The 23,010-nt window shown below is 32.4% G+C and overlaps 2 protein-coding genes across 2 annotated transcripts; both read left to right on the top strand.

The window, feature by feature from the left end:
* Positions 1-759: 759 nt before the first annotated feature.
* Positions 760-9,645, top strand: LOC133327546 (SET domain-containing protein SmydA-8). Its single transcript, XM_061536062.1, has 6 exons — positions 760-907; positions 1,016-1,467; positions 2,640-3,068; positions 3,137-3,244; positions 9,142-9,326; positions 9,399-9,645. The coding sequence occupies exons 1-6, from the start codon at positions 776-778 to the stop codon at positions 9,635-9,637; spliced, it is 1,545 nt and encodes a 514-aa protein (XP_061392046.1). The 5' UTR covers positions 760-775; the 3' UTR covers positions 9,638-9,645.
* Positions 9,646-10,665: 1,020 nt separating this feature from the next.
* Positions 10,666-20,474, top strand: LOC133327539 (ATP-dependent translocase ABCB1). The gene is made up of 10 exons (XM_061536056.1): positions 10,666-10,754; positions 13,876-14,134; positions 14,392-14,675; positions 15,670-16,162; positions 16,232-17,497; positions 17,573-17,734; positions 17,814-18,017; positions 19,192-19,293; positions 19,356-20,057; positions 20,127-20,474. Exons 1-10 carry the CDS (start codon positions 10,666-10,668, stop codon positions 20,472-20,474), a joined length of 3,909 nt encoding a protein of 1,302 aa, XP_061392040.1.
* The last annotated feature ends 2,536 nt before the right edge of the window (positions 20,475-23,010 follow it).

Raw genomic sequence — 23,010 nt, forward strand, 5'->3', positions numbered from 1 at the left:
TTTTTTGTGTGTATGGATTTAAAATGAAATAAATAAATAGAAAAAGCTCTGCTTTATGAGTTAAGTCCGGGTAGAGGCTTTGAAAAAAGTTGAAAAAAAACACTTTGGTTTTTATTAAATAAACAATTGACGGTAAGTTGTTAACACTGCAAAACTTAAGCTTTAAAAAATCCACGTCCATTGTTATCATTAAAAAATATTAAAAAAACAATCACTCTTCTTGTTAACTTTAAAAGAAAAAATTTAAATCCACGCCTATTGTTAACTTCAAAAAATATATTTTAGAAAATCGGCGACTTTTGTTAACTTTCAAAACTATTTTTAAAAAATCCCCGCCTTTTGATAACTTCATTTTTTTAAACTTCAAAAAATATTCTTTAAAAATCCACTTGAAAAAATATTTTTTTACAAACCGAAAAAATTCGCCATAAATTTTTACACCACCCCTCAATATTTAACATGCATCTTGATCTAGATATGTATATTGATGAACAAAAACAAAACAACAACATCTTGAAAACGCAACAACAACACACCATACACAACCGAACAGCATCTTTTACTCACCAAGTGTGGTTCTCACACACACCACCCATGTGAGAGAGAGAGGGGGAATAAATCTATTTATAACGACCATCATGTGGAGCAATTCAAAATCGGATTTTCTTCGTTTTTAGTTTTTCAATAGATTTTTTACACATAAGACGTCCCATAGAATAGGAAAATTGAAAAGAAAATTTGGAAAAATTAATTAAATTAAATAAAAAAAATCACCATGAATCCCTGTCAAATTTGTCAAACCGAAACAAAAAATAGTTGCTCGAATTGCAAACAAGTGTTCTACTGTAGTGCCGAACATCAAAAGAAAGATTGGAAGGACCATAAGAAAAATTGTCATCCATTTAAGGTGGGCAAAGAAAACTGTCGAAAACGATAACAAAAATATGGACTTTAGGAAAAAAGACTTTTTTTAATTATTGATTTCCATTTCACATTCCTACCCGCCCCCCTCTAGATTGCCGTCAACAATGAATTGGGTAGACATTTGGTGGCCACCCGCACCATTAAACCATTCGAAATTATTCTCAAAGAAACTCCCCTCTTTCGTGGTCCATCCCAATTGACGGCACCCGTATGTTTGGGCTGCCTCAATGCCATCGATCCGCAGGACTATAAAAATTGTGAAAAATGTGGTTGGCCTCTGTGTGGTGATGAATGTGTTTATAAAGCGGAACATGTCTATGAATGTGAGCTGACCAGGGCTAGAGGTAAACCGGCCAATGTACAAGAATTCACCAATCCCCATCCGTTATATCAATGCTTGAGCACGGCACGTTGCTTGATGCTGCGCGATAAGGACCCCGAGCGGTGGCAGAAAATTAATGAATTGGAATCATTGGAGGATCAACGGAGGGGATCTATGCAATGGAAGGCAGATTATGAGAGTGTATGCAAATTTATATTGAAGTGAGTATAGAGATTCTCAAATGAGAGAGAGAGAGAAAGAGGGAGGGTGTGAGAGAAAGGGAAAGAAATGTTTTGAAAAAGAGGGACCGGTTAATAAGAATTTCAACAGACAATTAAAAATGGAATGTTAAAAAAAATGTATAAAAATAGGATGTTTAAAAAAATATAAAAATAGGATGTTTAAAAAATATTTTTTGAAGTTTACAATAGGCGTGGATGTTTTAAAAAATATTTTTTGAAGTTTACAATAGGCGTGGATGTTTAAAAAAATATTTTTTTAAGTTTACAATAGGCGTGGATGATTAAAAAAATATTTTTTTAAGTTTACAATAGGCGTGGATGTTTTAAAAAATATTTTTTGAAGTTTACAATAGGCGTGGATGTTTTAAAAAATATTTTTTGAAGTTTACAATAGGCGTGGATGTTTTAAAAAATATTTTTTGAAGTTTACAATAGGCGTGGATGATTAAAAAAATATTTTTTGAAGTTTACAATAGCCGTGGATGTTTTAAAAAATAAAAATGTTTAAAAAAATCCACGCCCTTGATTTTTTTTTTAAAATCCACGCCCTTGAAAACAATATTTTTTTAAAAATACACTTCATTGAAAACAATATTTTTTTAAAAATCCACGTCATTGAAAAAAATATTTTTTTAAAAATCCACGTCATTGAAAAAAAAAATTAAAATCCACGCCCTTGATTTTTTTTTTAAATCCACGCCTTGGAAGAAAATATTTTTTTTAAAAATCCACGCCTTGAAAAAATATTTTTTTTAAAATGCACACTTAAAAAAATATGTTTTTTTAAAATGCACACTTTAAAAAAATATGTTTTTTTTAAATCCACGCCTTGAAAATAATATTTTTTAAAAAATCCACGGCTTGAAAGAATATTTTTTTTAAAAATTCACATTTGAAAACATATTTTCTTAAAAATACAAATCTTGAAAAAAATATTTTTTTTTTGAAAAAAGAAAAAAAAAAGAATATTATTTTTTTTTGAAAAATATTTTTTTTTTGAAAAAAATATTTAAGTTGAAGCCTATTGGACCTTGAAAAAATTTACGACTTATATGTATTTTTTAAAAAATTCTTTCAATAACTATTTTTTTAACTCTCTCCTTCTCTATCTTTTTTTTAATAAATTTATCATCATTCATTTTACCTTTCAGATTTTTTAACACCAAACTGTTCACGGAAGATGAAATAATGCGCATCATTGGCATATTACAAATCAATGGCCATGAGGTGCCCACCTCCGATCCACCCCATGTTGCCTTATTCTATAAGGCTTCGTTTTTGGAACATTCTTGTACGCCCAATTTGGCCAAGAGTTTCAATAAGGATGGCAACTTGATTTTGTGGGCTCCCAAAGAAATTAAGAAGGGTACCCATTTGAGTATTTGCTATTCGGATGCTGTATGGGGTACGGCGGATCGTCAACGGCATTTAATGCAAACGAAAATCTTCAAATGTCAATGTTTGCGGTGTCTCGATGTTACGGAATATGGAACACATTATAGTGCCCTGAAATGTGAAAAGGAAAGTTGTCGGGGTTTAATGTTGCCCGCCAATCTGAATGATTGGCATAAGGAGTGGACGTAAGTGGGAGGGAGGAAGGTGATTTTTATTTTAATTATTAATGTTGAAATTTATTTCTTGTTTGCAGTTGCCTGGAATGCAAAGCCCAAGTTGATAAGGTCTATGTCAATAATATACTGGAGCGGGCCGGCAGCGATATTAATGCCATGGAGAAAACAAAAGAAAATTGTATCAAGTGAGTAGTAGGTCATAAAAAAAAATAATTATTATAAATAATAATGACAATGCAGTATTTAAAATTAAAAGTTCAAATACAAGGCCGATTACCATGCCTTGAAATAGGGGGAGGGTGTGGATTTTTGTTAGGAAAGGTAAAGAACTTTTGTGACATTGGACAGCTAACAGATATCGATTTCTTTTCCTTTATAAATTTAAAATTTTTACTATGTTTTACTACTGGAACACATAAAAATTTTATATAATCCTATTTTGAAAAAATCTTTGGATGTTGCATTAAAATGAGTAGATAACTCATTATTATTTGCCATTCCTTTACGACACCCTCATATATTTATTTATTTTTTGTCTTGTACCCATTGATTTCTTCATTGTGAGTCATTTTTTTCTAATTCTAAAGTTAAAAAAATAATCTTAAGTGATCGTGCTGGCATTGCTTATCAATTTTTAATTGTTGTCGTTATTATTTGAATTGTTAATATCAATCAATTATGTTCGGATATATACATACATACATATGTATATATACGATAAATAATTTTTAGCAATTCACGTTTATAATACTTCCCATTTTTTTAAGTGAAATAAAAAATGGTAAGTTCGGAAATTAGTGTGGAATGAGAATAGGTTAGTTAGACGTGAATCAAACCGAAATCGTGTTAAATTGATTTACCATATAAAATTAAATTCTCTCCTTTTCTTGAAATTCTGTGCGTAATCAGGATAAATTTAAATACAACACGCTTTTTGTACCAAAAAATGGCATCACCTTTCCTAAAAGTAGCAAATTGGCAACGCATAGTCTAAATGCCTCTTAACCTTACTAAACACTATGTAAAGCCGCCTGTGTAATAACGCCCATTTGCACTAAACAATAAATGTCATTAGTTCGTCTCTGTTCTCTTGAATAGTTTGTCAAATAAGTGAGGTTCATTTGTATGTGGATCATTTCCCATTTTCTCTCTCTCTTTGTTTAATCATGCCATTTATCGTTTACACCGTTAATAATGTAGGGTACACCATTGTCGTTTTTGTCCCAGCTAATCGTTTGGTTTATGTTGTCGTAAACCGCCTGTGTAATAACGCCCATTTACACTAAACAATAAATGTCATTATTTCGTCTCTGTTCTCTTGAATAGTTTGTCAAATAAATGACGTTCATTTGTAAGTGTTTCATTTTCCATTTTCTCTCTCTCTCTCTCTCTTTGTTTAATCATGTCATTTATCGCTTATACCGTTAATAATGTAGGGTACACCATAGTCGTTTTGTCCCAGCTAATCGTTTGTTTCTTTTTGTTGTTGTAGTTTCTTTGTTGTTGTTGTTGTTCTTGTATGTCGTGTTGGTGGGTTTTTACGCACCATCCGTTATCAGTGAAAATGGCTTGTCACAACCATTTTTTTTGGCAAACATCAATAAAACGTGATAGTGATTATCGATATACGGAGTATATTCGTATCGAAATCATAAAATAATAACATGTAACCAATAATATTAGATGTTTGTATGTATATAAAAACATTTGTATAACCATAGAAATAATTAGATAGATAGATACTATGACCACCAACAACGATTTAATATATTTAGCACCGTCATTATATTGTCATGTAGTTTGTTTCATGGCAAGCGGGGGGATGCCATGACGAAATTTATATACCCAAAAAAAAATCCAATAGATCTAAAATGTATATTCCGATGTAAATCCACTGTATTTAATTGACATCCATTTTTTCGATTTTTCACCAAAAAAATCCTCTCATCTGTAATGGCATTTTGTAACTTTTTTTCTGTCATAGAATAATATCGCAAAAAAAAAAATCCAACTTTTCACTACTTTTCACTACGATAAGGAATTTTCGTGATGCGAAACTTGCATATGCGAATTAAAAAATTTTAATCTTGTATCTTCTTACAGAACACAGCATCATTTTCATATATCTTTTTGTAGCTGCATGTGTCCACACACATGTTTTTTGCCCAACCGTTTTGGAAATGTGTTGTTGCCTCAGAACGTTAAGTGGCATTTTGTAACTTTTTTTTCTGTCATAGAATAATATCGCAAAAAAAAAACAATTCCAAAAAATTTAAAATTATTTGTCTGTTCCATACTACAAAAATCTACTACTTTTCACTACGATAAGGAATTTTCGTTTACGATATCGAAAGAAAAATTTTAATCTTGTAGATTCTTACAGAACACAGCATATGATAACATTCCTTATATCTCTCTGTAGAGCTGCATGTGTCATTTTACTAAACAATGTAAATACGCCTTTTGTAAAAACGCTCACTATTTAGCGTATACGTTACAATTATTATTTCGTAAAATGCAACTCTGTTATTCGTCTTTGACAGACGCTGAAACTTTTCTTGAAAAAAAAATATTAAAATCACTATAAAGTTTGAAAATCGAATTTTTGGAAATCAATGTTTATTATTAAAAAACATTTTTTAAATAATTCATAGGCATGGATTTAAAAAAAAATATTTTTAAAAACAATTTACAAAATGTAATTGATTTTCAAATCTATTGTCGGGAGTGGAACTCTTTTCTTTCATTTCAATTATTATATTAGCTTTTAATCACATTTTGAAACTGATGTAATTGATGTGTGTTTTGGTTTTTATTTTCTGTAAATATTACGCAAAAATAAAATTGTTGAAAATAGGAATTACAAATTTTAAGTGGTTAATGGAATGATAGTTATCAGTTGAAAAAAAAAAAAAACGACTTGGAAAAACTAACACGCAAAAAACGAAATAATAGTAAAAATTAAATAACTACACGATAATTTATAATTTTTTTTTTAAATAAAAATTAATTTAAAAATATATATTTTTAATTTAAAAAATATATATTTTTTTAAATTATTATAGAATATTTTCAAAAAAAAAAAAATATTTTATTCTGAAATATTTTTCTTTATTATAATATTAAAGTACAAATTCTAAATTCTAATTGCCTGACTACATTTCACACACTTTTTTTATCGTAAAGAAAATGTTGTTAGACCAATTCAATTATTGGCATATCAATTTACACGCTGTGAGTGATTTAAAACAACAAAAAAAAACCTAATATTTCCCATGGCCTTGCTGATATCTGATTGGTCGCACGTTCTTATCTTTACAAGTAGTTGTTGGTTGGTTGGTAGTTTAGCATGCGACAGCACATGTTTTTATTCAAACTTAATGTTCGCAAAGAATTATTACATTAATTGTGTTGTTATTTTTTTATTTTATTATATTTCACTTAATCAGCTAGTCGAAGAAGTTTTGATTTTTTTTATTATTTTTTGTTCATTGGCTTCAATGTGCAATTCATTTTATTTTCGATAAATTTTGAACATATTTGAGGTTTATCATTTTTTTATGAGGAGATAAAAATCAATAAAAAAAGAGGAAGAGAATTTTTTATTGATTTAAAGTTTTCTATTTTAAATACACTATACGAGTGTGTATTTATTTAAAATAATAATATTTTTTAATTCCAATCTTGAAAATTTAATATAGACAAATTACATTTCATTGTTCTATTTTCTATTCCGATGATGATGTTATGTGTGCAGTGTTTGAAATGAAAAAAATAATAGCACCTAGACTAAACCTCCATGGCGTATTAGCATTTGACATTATAATGTATTAACATCATACGCTCCATGGTACGCTCATAGCAATCATTCAACTTCATATTTAATTTTTTTTTTTAAAACAATGACATCTTATCTCCACTTTGTCATCTCAATGAAATTGCAAATTTTTCATTCAATTAAAATGATTAGCTTTTTATTTCCTTAACAATATTTTAGCAAATTTTGTTTTCAATCATTTATTAAAAAAATTACCCTCTAAAGTAGAAAAAAAAACTACTAATCTCACCCACGAAAATTCACGTGTTGGGTATGACGTTGTTATAAACAAATAGCCGTAGATTGTTTTTCAAATAACATGTTATGTCTAGCACGATTATATTTCATTAGTTTTATTACCCTTAGTAACGACCACAAAAAATATGATGAAATTTTTGTTAACAAACGAGCAAAAAAAAGTGATTAGTAATTATTATCAATTATGAAAAGAAATCAATTTGAAAAATTTACAATATTAATGAATGCAAGAATACGATATATGATAACATTGAAAATATAGCAAAGTGTTATTGATATACACAAATGGCCAAATCATTCCCATCCTATATACTCTCCTATTGTATTTTATAGATATTGTTCTCTCTCTCTCTCGTTGATATTTGCTGTTTGTTGTTGTTATTTAGTTAGTTATTATGTGACGCGTGACGCACACAAAACGTTTCTATCATTCCATGAAATCATATGTTCAAATATAATGACAATAAATAATTCTTCATTTGTATTGTTTTCTTTCTAATTTAATTTAATAGTAAAGGAACTCTCTGTTTCCATTAAATACAAACACTCTCCATTAATCTGTTGTGCCTTATACTCTCTCACTTTCTCTGCCTTATTCTCTCACCTTCGATATCTCTATTATTTTTGCATTGTCAATAATGACAAGCGGTACACATGTTAATAGATTATCAATTATTGAAAGAACATTTGTTTATCGTTATCGGTTAATTGTCAGCCTGAGAGTGCGAGAGAAAATAGAAGAAAGCCAGAGAGCAAGATTACCGTTGTTGTTGCTGTTTATAGGGACGGACAATCAAATGGCTGATGACACATTAAGAATGTTTTGGCGGTTACAATACATAATTAAATAATAAATATAACAATTAAATAATAAATATAATAATTAAATAATAAATATAATAATTAAATAATAAATATAATAATCAAATAATAATTTTAATAAGTAAATAATAGTAATCATAGAAAAAAAATATAACAAAGTTAATGGCTTAGCAATTGAGAGCAAAGAGGGAGAGAGAGAGAGAGAAAGATTACGGTTGTTGTTTATAAAGGCAATCAAGCGACGGATGACAATTTGGCTATTCTAACAGGCAATGCTGTTTTTAATAATTTGAAGAATAAAATAATTTAAATAATTATATATTAAAAATTTAAATAAATTAATTAAATTAATAATAATAAATAAATAGTAATATAAATAACTCAATAATTAATAAAAAAAAAACAAAATAAAAAATAAATCAAAATTGTATTGACAGAGAACAAGAGAAATGGAGAATGAATGACTGTTGTTGTTGTTGTTTATAAATACAATTAAACGGCTGATGACACACTGCAACGAATGGGTCACATTTAGAAACAATAAATTTGGCAGTTAGTTGTTTTTAATAGTATTTTAATAATTAAATCATTTTTATAAAAATAAAATAATTAAATAGTAATTGAAATAGTTATTTAACCATTTATAATAACTTAAACAAAAATAAGCAAATAAATAAATTTCAAATAGCAGAGCAAAGTTTCAAATGGAGAGAGAGAGAGAGAGAGAAAGCTTGCTACTGTTGTTGTTCTTGTTGTTGATAAAGACAATCAAAAGCCTGATGAAACATGCAATTTAACGGCTGTTTTTTACAATTAAATTAATAGATAAATAATAATTTCAATATATAAAAAATGTGATTCAAAGTGAAAAACGAAAAATTATTTTTAAAAATAAAAAAAAAATAATTTCTTTAAATGAAAAATTATTTGAAAAATATACAATTAAAACAAATTTTAATAAATACAAAAAATTGATAAAAAAAATTTTAATAAATACAAAAATATTAAATAAAATATAATTTTTTAAATCAAAAAATAATTTTTTTAAATAAAATCAAAAATATTTATAAAATGAAAATAAAAACAAATGTAAATAAAAAGTTTCATTTTCATATTTAAAAACTAAAAAAAAATTCAAATTATAATTCCAATAATTATTGAAATTTTTTGATTGTTTTTTTTCAGATATTTACAACACTATGGCAAATGGCTGCCCCCCACCCACTACTACATGTGCGAAGTGAAATTGTATTTGGTTCAACAACTGGGCAAACAAGTTAACGAACTGATGGTATTGTCCGCTGAAGAATTAAATATGAAATTGGAATATGGCAAACAATTGGTGGAATTATATGAAAAATTGGCACCATGTAAGGCGCCACAAAAATAATATTAGTAATGTAAAAAAATAATAATAAAATTATATTCTGTTTTATTTACAGGTGAGGTTCGTATGCTGGGCACCTTGTGCTTTGAAGTGCACTCAGCCATTGCTGAAAACACCAGACGCATATCGCTGCAAACTAGCCTTTCACCCAAAGAGCTGTTAGAAGAATCTCTGTTATATGTGGAAAAGGCTGTCGGCTATTTGCAATACGAATCGGATATCTTTGTTGAGGGTCATATTTTGAAACAGGCCAAAATCAATAGAGATGCTTTGAAAATGGTTATGAGAATGTAAAAAAAATATATATAAATAAATAAAAAAAATCATTATAATAAAAATATTAAAATAAAGAGAAATAATTAAAAAGTTTAATTTCTGATATTTTTTTTATTATAACATTTTTTTTTTTGCAAAAAATTGTTTTTAGAAAAAAAAACTTTTAATAAAAATTTATTTTTGAATTACAAAAAAAAAAAAAAAAAATAAACACAAAATTTTATCGTCATGAAAATTTAAGAATTCACTAAAAATTGAGTTTGTCTCAATCATTAAAAATATATTTTTTCTTTAATTCAATTTCCAAACCAAACTATCCTAAACACTGAAAAAGCATTGATCATGCCAATTTTGTGATTTGTTTTAGTTTGAATCCCTGTTGGTCCCAACAATCGATATAAAGTGTCAGTGGTTTTACTTCATTGATAACTGGCTGGCTGGCGGGCTGCTGATGAAATACCCAAAATACCAATGACTTGTTAAAATATTATCAATTGATGAGCATGCATATATACACCTGGCTATATTATAAAAACACAGGAAAAAATCTATTGGTAATGGTTATGGAATCAAAACTAATCATAACTCACTCCAAATACATGCAAAAATGAAATATCTAAAGCACTTTACTTACGCCACCAAAATATACCAACAACAACAACAATAAAATAAAATAAAACACACACCAATAGCCACCAACACATTCAAAAGAAGGCACGAAATATCGATAAGTTATCACCAAATTAATGCCAATCTAATAAAATTTATATACACACTTTTTTCTGAGGTTTTCCTTTATATACAGCTATAGAAAGTTCGCAATGAATTCAGTCAGTTACGAACATTTGTTAAATACATTTCTTTCTAATTTTTTTCCTATTTTAATTTGAACGGTTAAGAAAGCAACACGACGAAATTTGCAAAAACAATAACAACGCACAACAGTTGTTACAAGACGCTGTAATCGATCAGCAGCAGCATCAACGGCATATCGATTTCTTTTCAAAGTGGAAGTGATCAGAAAAAAAAAAGAAATCTAAACGACGATGAGTGTCAACGATAACACTTCCAAGGACGATAAGTCCTATTATAATAAAAATATCACACTCGATGGACAAAATGGTGGTTCTACTGTGTAAGTGTGAATAGAAGAAATGTTTTTTTTTTATGAAAACAAAAAACAAAAACTATATAGTGAATTATTTTCAAAGGACAAGGATACAAAAATACAAAATATGAAATAATATTAATTAATATTAATTGTTTAATAACTTATACAATTTTTTATTGTGAACATTTGTGCCCTTAAAAAATGAAAATAAATGGACAGTTTGTGATTAAAAAAAAAATAATAATTTATAGTGACAATAGCAGGCAAAAAAAAAAAAAAAAAATACACAGAAAATGATCTGAAATATGCTGAAAAGTGTTTTTAGACAATTCTTACAAACTCCACCCCATTTCTAAAGCGCCAAAATTAAATCGTAGATGTTTAGACTATTATGAAAATGATTTAATGTTGCCAATCAGCTGATTGACAACCGTCACAATCGCTGTAAAAGTAATCTAAGCATGCATTTACACCCAACGTGTTTTATGACAAATTGTCATTATATACTTGAAATTGTCATTTCCTTCGTATATATGTCAAATAAATAACATGGTTAATATCCACAGGCTTTTTTAAGGAAATTTTCTTTAAACATTTTTAAATTACATTTACATTAGAACTTTTTATCGAATTAACCAACTTTATGAGGATTTTTTTTGGCATAATCTTTTTTACGTGGTTAACCTACTTTTTTAAGGATTTATTTGACATATATACAATGGAATTGACAATTTAAATCCATTGGGTTAACGAAATCCGCTACAATGTAAACCTACTAATAAACGAACTATTATACTCAAACTATTATACGTAAACGTACTATTATACTCAAAAAATCTAAAATAAAAAAAATCTAAAATGGATTTAAAAGTGCGCTTTGGCTATACCTTTCAATTTCGACTCGATTTGTTAAGCAATCAAATAACATAAAGAGTTGTCAGTCAGCTGATATTTGTTTACTTTTGCGTACATTAGGTTTATTACAAATACACGTTCGGTTTCGAGTTAGACTACGTTTAGACTACTAATCCACTGGATCTCAAACATCAATTGCATAGCGTATACGTCACCTTAATCATGTTCACAAATCCAGTGGATTATATTTGACATATACGCAATGGAATTGACATTTCAGATCGAGTGGATTTGGATGGTTTCAATGATATACGTGTAGATTAATATTAAAATAATAACTAAATCTGTCAGTCAGCTGATATTTATTTTTACATATGAAGACTAGTGTTATGGCTTTTTTACAATCTCACAAAGAATATTTTTTTTTAATGGCGCCCAACAAGGCGTAGATTCATTAAAGTATTTTTAATGGCGCCCAACAAGGCGTAGATTCATTTAAGTACTTTTAATGGCGCCCAACAGGGCGTAGATTCATGAAAGTATTTTAAATGGCGCCCTACAAGGCGTATATTCATTAAAGTATTTTTCATGGCGCCCAACAAGGCGTAGATTCATTAAAGTATTTTTAATGGCGCCCAACAAGGCGTAGATTCATTAAAGTATTTTTAATGGCGCCCAACAAGGCGTAGATTCATTAAAGTATTTTTAATGGCGCCCAACAAGGCGTAGATTCATTAAAGTATTTTTAATGGCGCCCAACAAGGCGTAGATTCATTAAAGTATTTTTAATGGCGTTTAACAAGATGTTGAAATTTTTCATGGCGCCCCATTAGGCGTAGATTTTTTAGAAGAGAATTTTTATGACACACAACTATGAGCAGATTTTTTTAAAGAATATTTTTATGGCTCCAACTAGGCATAAATTTTGTAATAGAATATTTTTTAGAACCTCACAAAGAATATATTTTAATGGCGCTCAACAAGGCGTAGATTTTTTAAAGAATATATTCTTAAATGGCGCCCAATCTAGCAAATATTGCAACAAGGCGTAGATTGTTAAAAGAATATTTTCTTAAATGGCGCCCAACCTAGCAAATATTGCCCACAAGGCGTAGATTTTAAAGAATATTTTCTTAAATGGCGCCCAACCTAGCAAATATTGCAACAAGGCGTAGATTTTTTAAAGAATATTTTCTTAAATGGCGCCCAACCTAGCAAATATTGCAACAAGGCGTAGATTTTTTAAAGAATATTTTCTTAAATGGCTCCCAACCTAGCAAATATTGCCAACAATGCGAAGATTTTTTAAAGAATATTTTCTTACATGGCGCCCAACCTAGCAAATATTGCCAACAAGGCGTAGATTTTTTAAAGAATATTTTCTTAAATGGCGCCCAACAAATATTGCAACAAGGCGTAGATGTTTTCTTAAATGGCGCCCAACCTATCAAATATTGCAATAAGGCGTAGATTTTTTCTTAAATGGCGCCCAACCTAGCAAATATTGCAACAAGGCGTAGATTTTTTAAGCTCCTGTTTTAAATATCGTCCAACAATTCCCTGCGTTTTTATCCGATTTCCCGTTTTTTATATATATTTTTTTTATATTAAGGGGATTTATATAATAAAACAAGTTCGGTGTAAATATACTCTTATTTTAATGTGTTTCAGGTATAACAAAAATGTGTTAACTCTATCCTTTTGGGCACATGTATATATATATATATATATATATTTCAACAGATTATGACACATTAACAAGAAACACCCCTACGGATTTCTTTGTTGAACAAATTTCCAATGAAAAAAATTAGGTAGATTTTCGACTGACTAAGTTTTCATTTCAGCCAAAAAACAGTGATAACCATACCTCCTACAAATCACCATGACTGGCAAAAGAACAAGCAGACCCAGTCAGACGTTGTCGTTGTCGTCGAGTCTTATCTATTCTATTCGAAGTGTAATAAATACTTCTGATAAACAAAAAGGCTTTCCCTAACCACAATAATCGGTCAGGTATTTATGTTATGGTGATTTCTAAAAAGAAATTATACTTGAAATTGAAAATATTTTTTTTGTTACCATGATATTGGCTGACGACGACGGCGAAGAGGGCAATGACACTAGCATTATAATGAAGTGATTAGGTTCATTATATAGAATGATAAACGGGGGTGGGGGAGGCATGCCATACAAGCAATGACATTGAAAATTTAAACCCACTGGATTTACTAAATACAATGTAAATGTACTATAATTCGGATTTATTTATTTTGTTTCTTTTTTGTAGGCCCATAAACGGCGAACCCAAGAAGAGCAGTTGGTGGAAACGCAACAAAAAGGGCACCGAAACTCCCACAGAAAGCGAAACAAGTGAAGAGAATCCCGATGCCAAACCCAAGGATGATGTTGCCCCCGTGGCCTTCTTTAAAATGTTTAAATATGCCACACCGACAAACAAATTTATGTATATCGTTGGTGTGTTGGCAGCTGTGGCCACGGGTCTAACAACTCCCGCCAACAGTTTGATTTTTGGTAATTTGGCAAATGTGAGTATTTCACTACATAAGTGCTCACTTACACCGAAAGTGGTTTTCCGTAACTCATATTTTAGGTTGTCATTTGTTTTGTATATATGTCGAATAAGTGACATATGTCAAATAAGTGATATATGTCAAATAAGTGACGTCTGTCAAATATATGAAATATACCAACTAAATTAAATATATGTAAATGCACCCTAAACCACCTTGTTTTATTATAAACTAATTCCATTTTGTATGTGTGTGTGCGTATTTTTTTCCAGAACATGATTGATTTTGCCGCTGAATTTGGTCCGCAAAATATGAAATATACCCGTTCCGATCCAGCTGATCAACTTTTGGAAGCCGTCCAGACGTTTGCCTTCGATAACACGATGATTGGTATTGTCATGTTGACATGCAGTTACATTTCGGTGACCCTCTTCAATTATGCCGCCCATGCGCAAATTTTACGTATCCGTGGTAAATTCTTTAGATCGATTCTGCATCAAGATATGTCATGGTATGATGTCAATCAAAGTGGTGAAGTTGCCAGCCGCATGAATGAGTAAGTAAATCCAAGTGACAGATCAAATATTACACCATCTTTAGACAGCGAAATGAACGTTACCACACAGAGGCGTTATTACACCGGAAAAATGTGATTGTTAACAAATGTTATTAATGGCGCCCAAACAAGCGTTGAATATTTAACAAATATTTTTTAATAGATTTTTTTTGCAATATTTTTTAATGGCGCCCAACTAGACGTAGATTTTTTTGCAATGTTTTCTAATGTCGTCCAACAAGGCTTCGTATTTTTAATGAATATTTTTTTTTCGTGGCGCCCAACATGGCTTCGTATTTTTTAAGGATATTTTTTAGATGGCGCCCAACAAGGCGTGGATTTTTTAAAGAATATTTTTTAGATGGCTCCCATCAAGTCGCCGAATTTTTTAAATGGTGCCCAACAAGTCGTCGAAATTTTTAAAGAATATTTTTAGATGGCGCCTAACAAGGCGTGGATTTTATAAAGAATATTTTTTAGATAGCGCCCAACAAGGCGTAGATTTCTTAAAGAATATTTTTTAGATTGCGCCCAAACAGGCTTTGATTTTTTAAAGATAATTTTTTAGATGACGCCCAACAAGGCGTAGATTTCTTAAAGAATATTTTTTCCAGTGGCGCCCAACGAGTCTTAGATTTTTTCAAGGATCCCAAGAAGTCAAAGATTTTCCAGTGGCGCCCAACGAGTCTTAGATTTTTTCAAGGAGCCCAAGAAGTCAAAGATTTTTCAATGGCGCCCAACGGGTTTTAGATTTTTTTAAGGAGTCAGGGTATATTTTTATTTTTAAAGAACTATTTTTTCCAAATGGCGCCCAAAAAGGGGTCCATTTTTTTAATGGTGACCAAAAAGGCGTAGATTTTTAAGCGAATTTTTTTAATGGCGCCCAACTGATTTTTCTATGGAATATTTATCTGTTACAATTTATATATTTTTTTACACATTATCCGATTTCCCGTTCTTGACATTCTCATTCTTCTTCTTCTCCACTTTACAGAGATTTATCAAAAATGGAAGATGGTCTTGCCGAAAAGGTCGTAATGTTTGTCCATTACATAGTCGCCTTTGTCGGTTCCATTGTTCTGGCCTTTGTCAAAGGTTGGCAATTAGCTTTGGTGTGTTTGTGCAGTTTACCCGTTACGTTCATTGCCATGGGTCTAGTAGCTGTGGCCACTTCCCGCTTAGCGAAAAAAGAATTAAATGTTTATGCCGCGGCAGGTACCATTGCCGAGGAGGCGCTCAGCGGTATACGTACCGTCAAAGCTTTTGAGGGTGAATCCAAAGAGATTAATGCCTACAAAAAAACGATTGTCGATGCTCGTAAGCTGAATATCAAAAGGAATTTCTTCTCCGGCATGGGTTTCGGTTTATTGTGGTTCTTCATCTATGCCTCGTACGCTCTGGCCTTTTGGTATGGTGTCGGTTTGGTCCTAAAGAACTATCATGGTGATGAATACTATAGCAATTATGATCCTGGTACTATGATTACGGTATGTGTTCTTTTGCAGTATAATTTTTTTATCATCAGGATATTAAATAGGTCCTCATCCCTTCCATAGGTCTTCTTCTCGGTTATGATGGGCTCCATGAATATCGGCATGGCTTCTCCATACATTGAAGCATTTGGCATTGCCAAGGGTGCCTGTGCCAAAATCTTTAAATTGATCGATCAAATCCCCACCATTTACCCAATTGAACCTCGCGGCAAAAGCCTCAATCATCCCTTGGTCCACGTTGAATTCCGTAACATCGATTTCAGTTATCCCACCCGCAAAACGGTACAAATTTTAGATAAATTTAGCCTGCGTATTGCTAGAGGCCAGACAGTGGCCCTGGTAGGTTCTTCAGGTTGTGGCAAGTCGACCTGCATCCAGCTGATCCAACGTTTCTATGATCCCGACAGTGGCAGTGTCCATTTCAATGATGTCGATCTGAAGGATTTGAACATCGAATGGTTGCGTTCACGCATTGGTGTTGTCGGCCAAGAGCCCGTGCTCTTCGGTACCACCATTTATGAAAATATCCGCTATGGTCGTGAAGATGCCACCAAGGAACAAATTGAAGCTGCTGCACGTGCTGCCAATGCCATGACATTTATTAATAAACTGCCCGACGGTTTTCATACCTTGGTGGGAGAACGTGGCGCCCAATTGTCTGGTGGTCAAAAGCAACGTATTGCCATTGCGCGTGCCTTGGTTAGAGATCCAGAAATCCTGTTGCTGGATGAAGCCACCTCTGCCCTGGACACAGCCAGTGAAGCCAAGGTCCAGGCTGCCTTGGAAAAGGCCAGTGTCGGTCGCACCACCATCATTGTCGCCCATCGTCTGTCCACCATTCGTCGTGCCGATCGCATTGTCGTCATCAACAAGGGTCGCGTCGTCGAAAGTGGTACCCACACCGAATTGATGGCCCTGAAACAGCATTACTATAATCTGGTTATGACCCAATTGGGTGAAGATGCCGATGCCACCACACCCGGTGTAGGACAAAAAGAATTCCTCCTAAATGCCAAGGATGAAGATGAGGAACAGATTACCATTACCAAGGAGGAACCTGAAGAGGTCAAGCTCATCGAAAACGAGGAGAAATTCAATTTGTGGAAAATTTTGAAAATGAATAACGAAGAATGGCCTCAAATTTTGTGCGGTTGTGTGTGCTCAATAATCATGGGTGCCGCTATGCCCTTATTCGCCGTGCTTTTCGGTTCAATTTTAGATGTCTTGGCAGTGAAGGATGATGATGAATATGTGCGAAGTGAAACGAATACCTTCAGTTTGTATTTCTTGATTTGTGGAATTGTTGTTGGTATTGCCACGTTCTTGCAGGTAAGGATTTTCAGAGTCAGATCAGCCATGTACCGCAGAAGAGAATTCCCTAATGCCTTGAACTTGTTTTTTTAGATCTACACCTTTGGCATTGCTGGTGAACGTTTAACCGAACGCCTGCGTGGCATGATGTTTGAGGCTATGATGAAAATGGAAATATCCTGGTTTGATGATCGAGCAAATGGTACGGGTAGTTTGTGTGCTCGTTTGTCGGGTGATGCTGCTGCTGTTCAGGGTGTAAGTAAACTAAAAGAGAGAGATTATTTAATATGAAAGTATGGTTACTAATTTTTGTGTTACCTCCTCCTTGTTGCAGGCCACCGGTCAACGTATTGGCACAATTGTCCAATCCCTGTCCACATTGCTTTTGGGTATTGGCCTTTCCATGTACTATGAATGGAGTTTGGGTCTATTGGCATTGGCCTTTGCTCCCTTCATTTTGATTGCCACCTATTTGCAGCGCAAGGTTATGGCCCAGGAAAATATGGGTACCGCCAAGACCATGGAGAAATGTACTAAGGTAAGGATAATACAACTAGGTTGGAATTTCTCAAAAATATAGAAGAAATATAGAAGGGCGTTGAATTTTTTAATGAATATTTTTTAGATGGCGCCCAACAAGGCGTTGACTTTTTAAAGAATATTTTTAGATGGCGCCTAATTAGGCGTGGACTTTTTAGAAAATATTTTTTAATGGCGCCCAACTGGACGGGGACTTTTTAGAGAATATTTTTTAGATGGCGCCCAACTAGGTGTGGATCTTTTTAAGGAATATTTTTTAGATGGCTCCCAACAAGGCGTGGATTTTTTAATGAATATTTTTTAGATGGCGCCCAACAAGGCGTTGACTTTTTAAAGAATATTTTTTAGATGGCGCCCAACAAGGCGTTGACTTTTTAAAGAATATTTTTTAGATGGCGCTTAATTAGGCATGGACTTTTTAGAATTTTTTTTTAATGGCGCCCAACTGGACAGGGACTTTTTAGAGAATATTTTTTAGATGGCGCCCAACTAGGCGTGGATCTTTTTAAGGAATATTTTTTAGGTGGCGCCCAACTAGGCGTGGAATTTTTAGAGAATATTTTTTAGAAGGCGCCCAACTAGGCGTGGAATTTTTAGAAAATATTTTTTAGAAGGAGCCCAACAAGGCTTTGAATTTTTTAAAGAATATTTTTAATGGCGCCCAGCAAGGCTTTGAATTTTTTAAAGAATATTTTTTAGAAGGCGCCCAACTAGGCGTGTACTTTTTAGAGAATATTTTTTAATGGCGCCCAACAAGGCTTTGAATTTTTTAAAGAATATTTTTTAATGGCGACCAACTAGCCGTAGATTTTTTTAAAGAATATTTTTTAGATGGCGCCCAACTAGCCGTAGATTTTTTTAAAGAATATTTTTTAGATGGCGCCCAACTAGACGTAGATTTTTTTAAAGAATATTTTTTAGATGGCGCCCAACAAGACGTAGATTTTCAAAGAAATTGGAATGAATATTTTTTTATTGGTGCCCAACTAGGGGTAGATTTTCAAAAAAATATTACAATGAATATTTTTTAGTGGCGCCCAACTAAGCGTAGTTTTTTTAATGGCGCCCAACTAGGCATAGATTTTTTAATGGCGCCCAACCTGTATTTTGAATTTTAATAATGTGAAGATATTTATATTAATCCTTTCTTGTTGTTGTTGTTTTTCTTCCAGCTCGCTGTTGAAGTTGTTTCTAATATTCGTACGGTAGCTTCCTTGGGACGCGAGGAAATGTTCCACAAACAATATATGGATATGCTGTATCCTGCAGTAGAAGTAAGTCTTTAATTAATTTTCCCCAAGATCCGATCATTAATTCGGTGTTCTCCCCTTTGCAGAAAGCAAAACGTAATACCCATTTCCGTGGTTTTGTCTATGGTCTGGCCCGTTCCTTGATGTTCTTTGCCTATGCCGCCTGCATGTACTACGGCGGTTGGTGTGTCGTCAACAAGGGCATGAATTTCAGTAACGTCTTCAAGGTGTCACAGGCTTTGATTATGGGTACCGCCTCCATTGCCGGTGCCTTGGCCTTTGCTCCCAACTTCCAAAAGGGTGTATCGGCTGCCGAGGCCATTTACAAATTGATAACACGTAAACCGAAAATTGTCGACCGTCCCGGGGTGTCTATGCAACCATGGACCTCAGATGGCAATGTGTCATATAATAATGTTGAGTTTTCCTACCCCACTCGTAATGAAATTAAGGTATTGCGTGGCTTGAGTTTGGCCGTTGAAAAGGGCCAGAAGATTGCTTTGGTCGGACCATCGGGTTGTGGTAAATCGACCTGTATTCAGCTGCTGCAACGTTTCTATGATGTTGATGATGGTTCGGTGACTGTGGATAATATCGATTTGCGTAATTTATCGTTGCATAATTTGCGCAAACAGTTGGGTATTGTTTCGCAGGAGCCTATTCTATTCGATCGTTCGATACGCGACAATATTGCCTATGGTGATAATGTGCGCATGGTATCGGATCAGGAGATTATTGAGGCGGCCAAGAAGGCGAATATTCACAATTTCATTGTTGGCTTGCCAATGGTAAGTAGGGGGAAGGGGTAATATTTCCCTAAATTTCCCATACTAATAACCTTCCTAATTTCCTTACAGGGCTATGAAACCCGCATGGGCGAAAAGGGCACCCAAATGTCTGGTGGCCAAAAACAACGTATCGCCATTGCCCGTGCCTTGGTGCGTAATCCCAAAATCCTGCTACTCGACGAGGCCACCTCAGCTTTGGATGCGGAAAGTGAAAAGGTGGTGCAGGATGCCCTCGAAGTGGCCAGTGCCGGTCGTACCAGTATCAGTATTGCTCATCGCCTCTCAACAATTGTTGACTGCGATATCATCTTCGTCTTTGAGGAGGGTAAGGTGTGCGAATATGGTACCCACAAGCAGTTGCTCGAACAGCGTGGTCTTTACTACACCCTCTACAAACTGCAAACGGGTGCCATGTAAATCACTCCAACCCTGCCTTGTATACTCCAATCAGCATCATCAGCAACATTCCTGTAGACAATAAGTTCCATTCCATCATTCATGCATTCACTTAGCAAAAGCAAAAAATAGGTATTCGAACAAGAAGCGACATGCATTCTAGTTATAGAAAAAAATATTTAAGTATATTCTAATTTTTTTGTTATTGTTGTAGAAAAAAATTCTAGAATAATAAGTAGATAATTTATCGATAACACACACACACACACACAAACAAAGTGATTAGTTGTTAAGTGCACGTGTATTTATGTTTTATTTTTTTTTTTGTACATGACAACAACAACCATAGACATTAATTATTATAAATGATTACAATAAAAAAATAATATTTTGTAGATAAAGAAAAACTTTTCCTTATTTTAAGTGACCATTACCACGACCGTATAAGGAATGAGTCATGGGGTGGGTTATTAATCATATTCTATTGATAAAAATGTGTTTCTATTTTTTTTTTTGCAAAAAAAGGTTTTCAACACCTGGCAGATTCTAAATATTTTATATTCTAATAAAACTAATAGTTTATTAATTCAAGTTTTTTTAGTTCACGCCTTGTTGGGCGCCATTAAAAATATTTATTTAAGTTAAGGCCTTGTTGGGCGCCATTAGAAATTATTTATTTAAATCCACGCCATGTTGGGCGCCATTAAAAATTCTTCATTTAAGTCCACGTCTTGTTGGTGCCATTTAAAAGTATTTTTTTAATTCCACGTCATGGTGGGCGCCATTAATAAATATAAATAATATAATACCACACTAATAAATACTTTTTTCAGTCCACGTCTTTTTGGGCGCCATTAATAAATATTTCATAAGTCTACGTGAAGTTGGGCGCCATTAAAAATATTTCCACGTAAAAAAAATAACAAATATTTTTTTCAGTCCACGTCTTGTTTGGCGCAAATAACAAATATTTATTTAAGTCCACGTCTTGTTGGGCACCATTAAAAATACTTTTTAAGCCTTGTTAGGCACCATTCAAAAATAATTATTTAAGTCCAGGTCTTGTTGGGCGCCATTCAAAAATAATTATTTAAGTCCAGGTCTTGTTGGGTGCCATTTAAAAAATATTCATAAAAAAATCCACGCCTTATTGGGCGCCATCTAATTTGTTTAAATCATCTAAAAAAATCTGTTGGGCGCCATATGTTTTAAAAAATTCGACGACTTGTTGGGCGCCATCTAAAAAATATTCTTTAAAAAATCCGCACCATATAAGAAAATATTAGTTATAAAATCAGCGCCTTGTTGGGCGCCATCTAAAAATATTCTTTAAGAAAATCCATTCCTTGACAAAATATTCTTTAAAAAAATCCATTCCTTGACAAAATATTCTTTAAAATAATCCATGCCTTGTTAGAGCCTTGACAAAATATTCTTTAAAAATCCATGCCTTGTTGGGCGCCATCTAAAAAATCTGTTGTGCGCCATATAAAAATCGTGTAAAAAATCTATTGGACGCCATCTAAAAAGTATTCTTTAAAAATCCACGACTTGTTGGGCGCCATCTAAAAAATATTCTTTAAAAAATTCGACGACTTGTTGGGCGCCATCTAAAAAATATTCTTTAAAATAATCCAAGCCTTGTTGGGCGCCATCTAAAAAATTTTCTTTAAAAAATCCACGCCTTGTTGGGCACCATCTAAAAATATTCTTCAAAAAATTCGAGCACTTGTTGGGCGCCATCTATTTTTTTTTTAATTATCTAAAAAATCTGTTGGTCGCCATATAAAATATATTCTTTAAAAAATTCAACGACTTGTTGGGCGCCATTTAAAAAATATTCTTGGGAAAATTCGACGACTTGTTGGGCGCCATTAAAAAATATTCTTGGAAAAATTCGACATTTAAAAAATATTCTTAAAAATCCACGCCTTGTTGAGCGCCATTTTAAAAAATGTTCTTTAAAAAATCCAAGCCATTCAAAAAAAAATTCTTTAATAAATCCACGCCCTGTTGGGCGCCAACTAAAAATATTCTTTAAAAACCAACCCTTCTTAGAGCTTTAAAAAAAATACTCTTCTAAAACACACGCCTTGTTGGAGCCTTGATTTATTTTTTTAATCCATGTCTTGTTGGGCACCATTAAAGAAATTTCTTTAAAAAATCTTCCCATTTTTGGGCGCTCTTAAAAAAGTTCTATGCCTTGTTGGGCGCCATTAAAAATATTCTTTAAAAAAATCCACGTCTTATTGGTGCTTTGGAAAAATATTATTTTAGAAGTCCACGTTTGATGCCAATTTTTTTTTTAAATAAATAAAAACGCTTCATTCGTTTTTTTTTCGGTTTTTGTTGTTTTTATTTTTTGTTTCTTTGTTTTATTTTGTAAATAAACTAAATGTAATTATTTATAATAAATGTTTTGGTTTATTTTTTCATTTAGTATCCATCTTTTATATATGTATTTAAAAAAAAACTCAAAACAAGAATACCTTACCGAAATAATGGGTAATGGCATTCATATTATTATTATCAACAGGAATAGTAGTAGTAGTTAGCG

The sequence above is a fragment of the Musca vetustissima genome, unplaced genomic scaffold (genome assembly GCF_032173495.1).
Source record: "Musca vetustissima isolate MV318-11 ecotype Yass unplaced genomic scaffold, APGP_CSIRO_Mvet_v1 utg15269, whole genome shotgun sequence".
NCBI lineage: Eukaryota > Metazoa > Arthropoda > Insecta > Diptera > Muscidae > Musca > Musca vetustissima.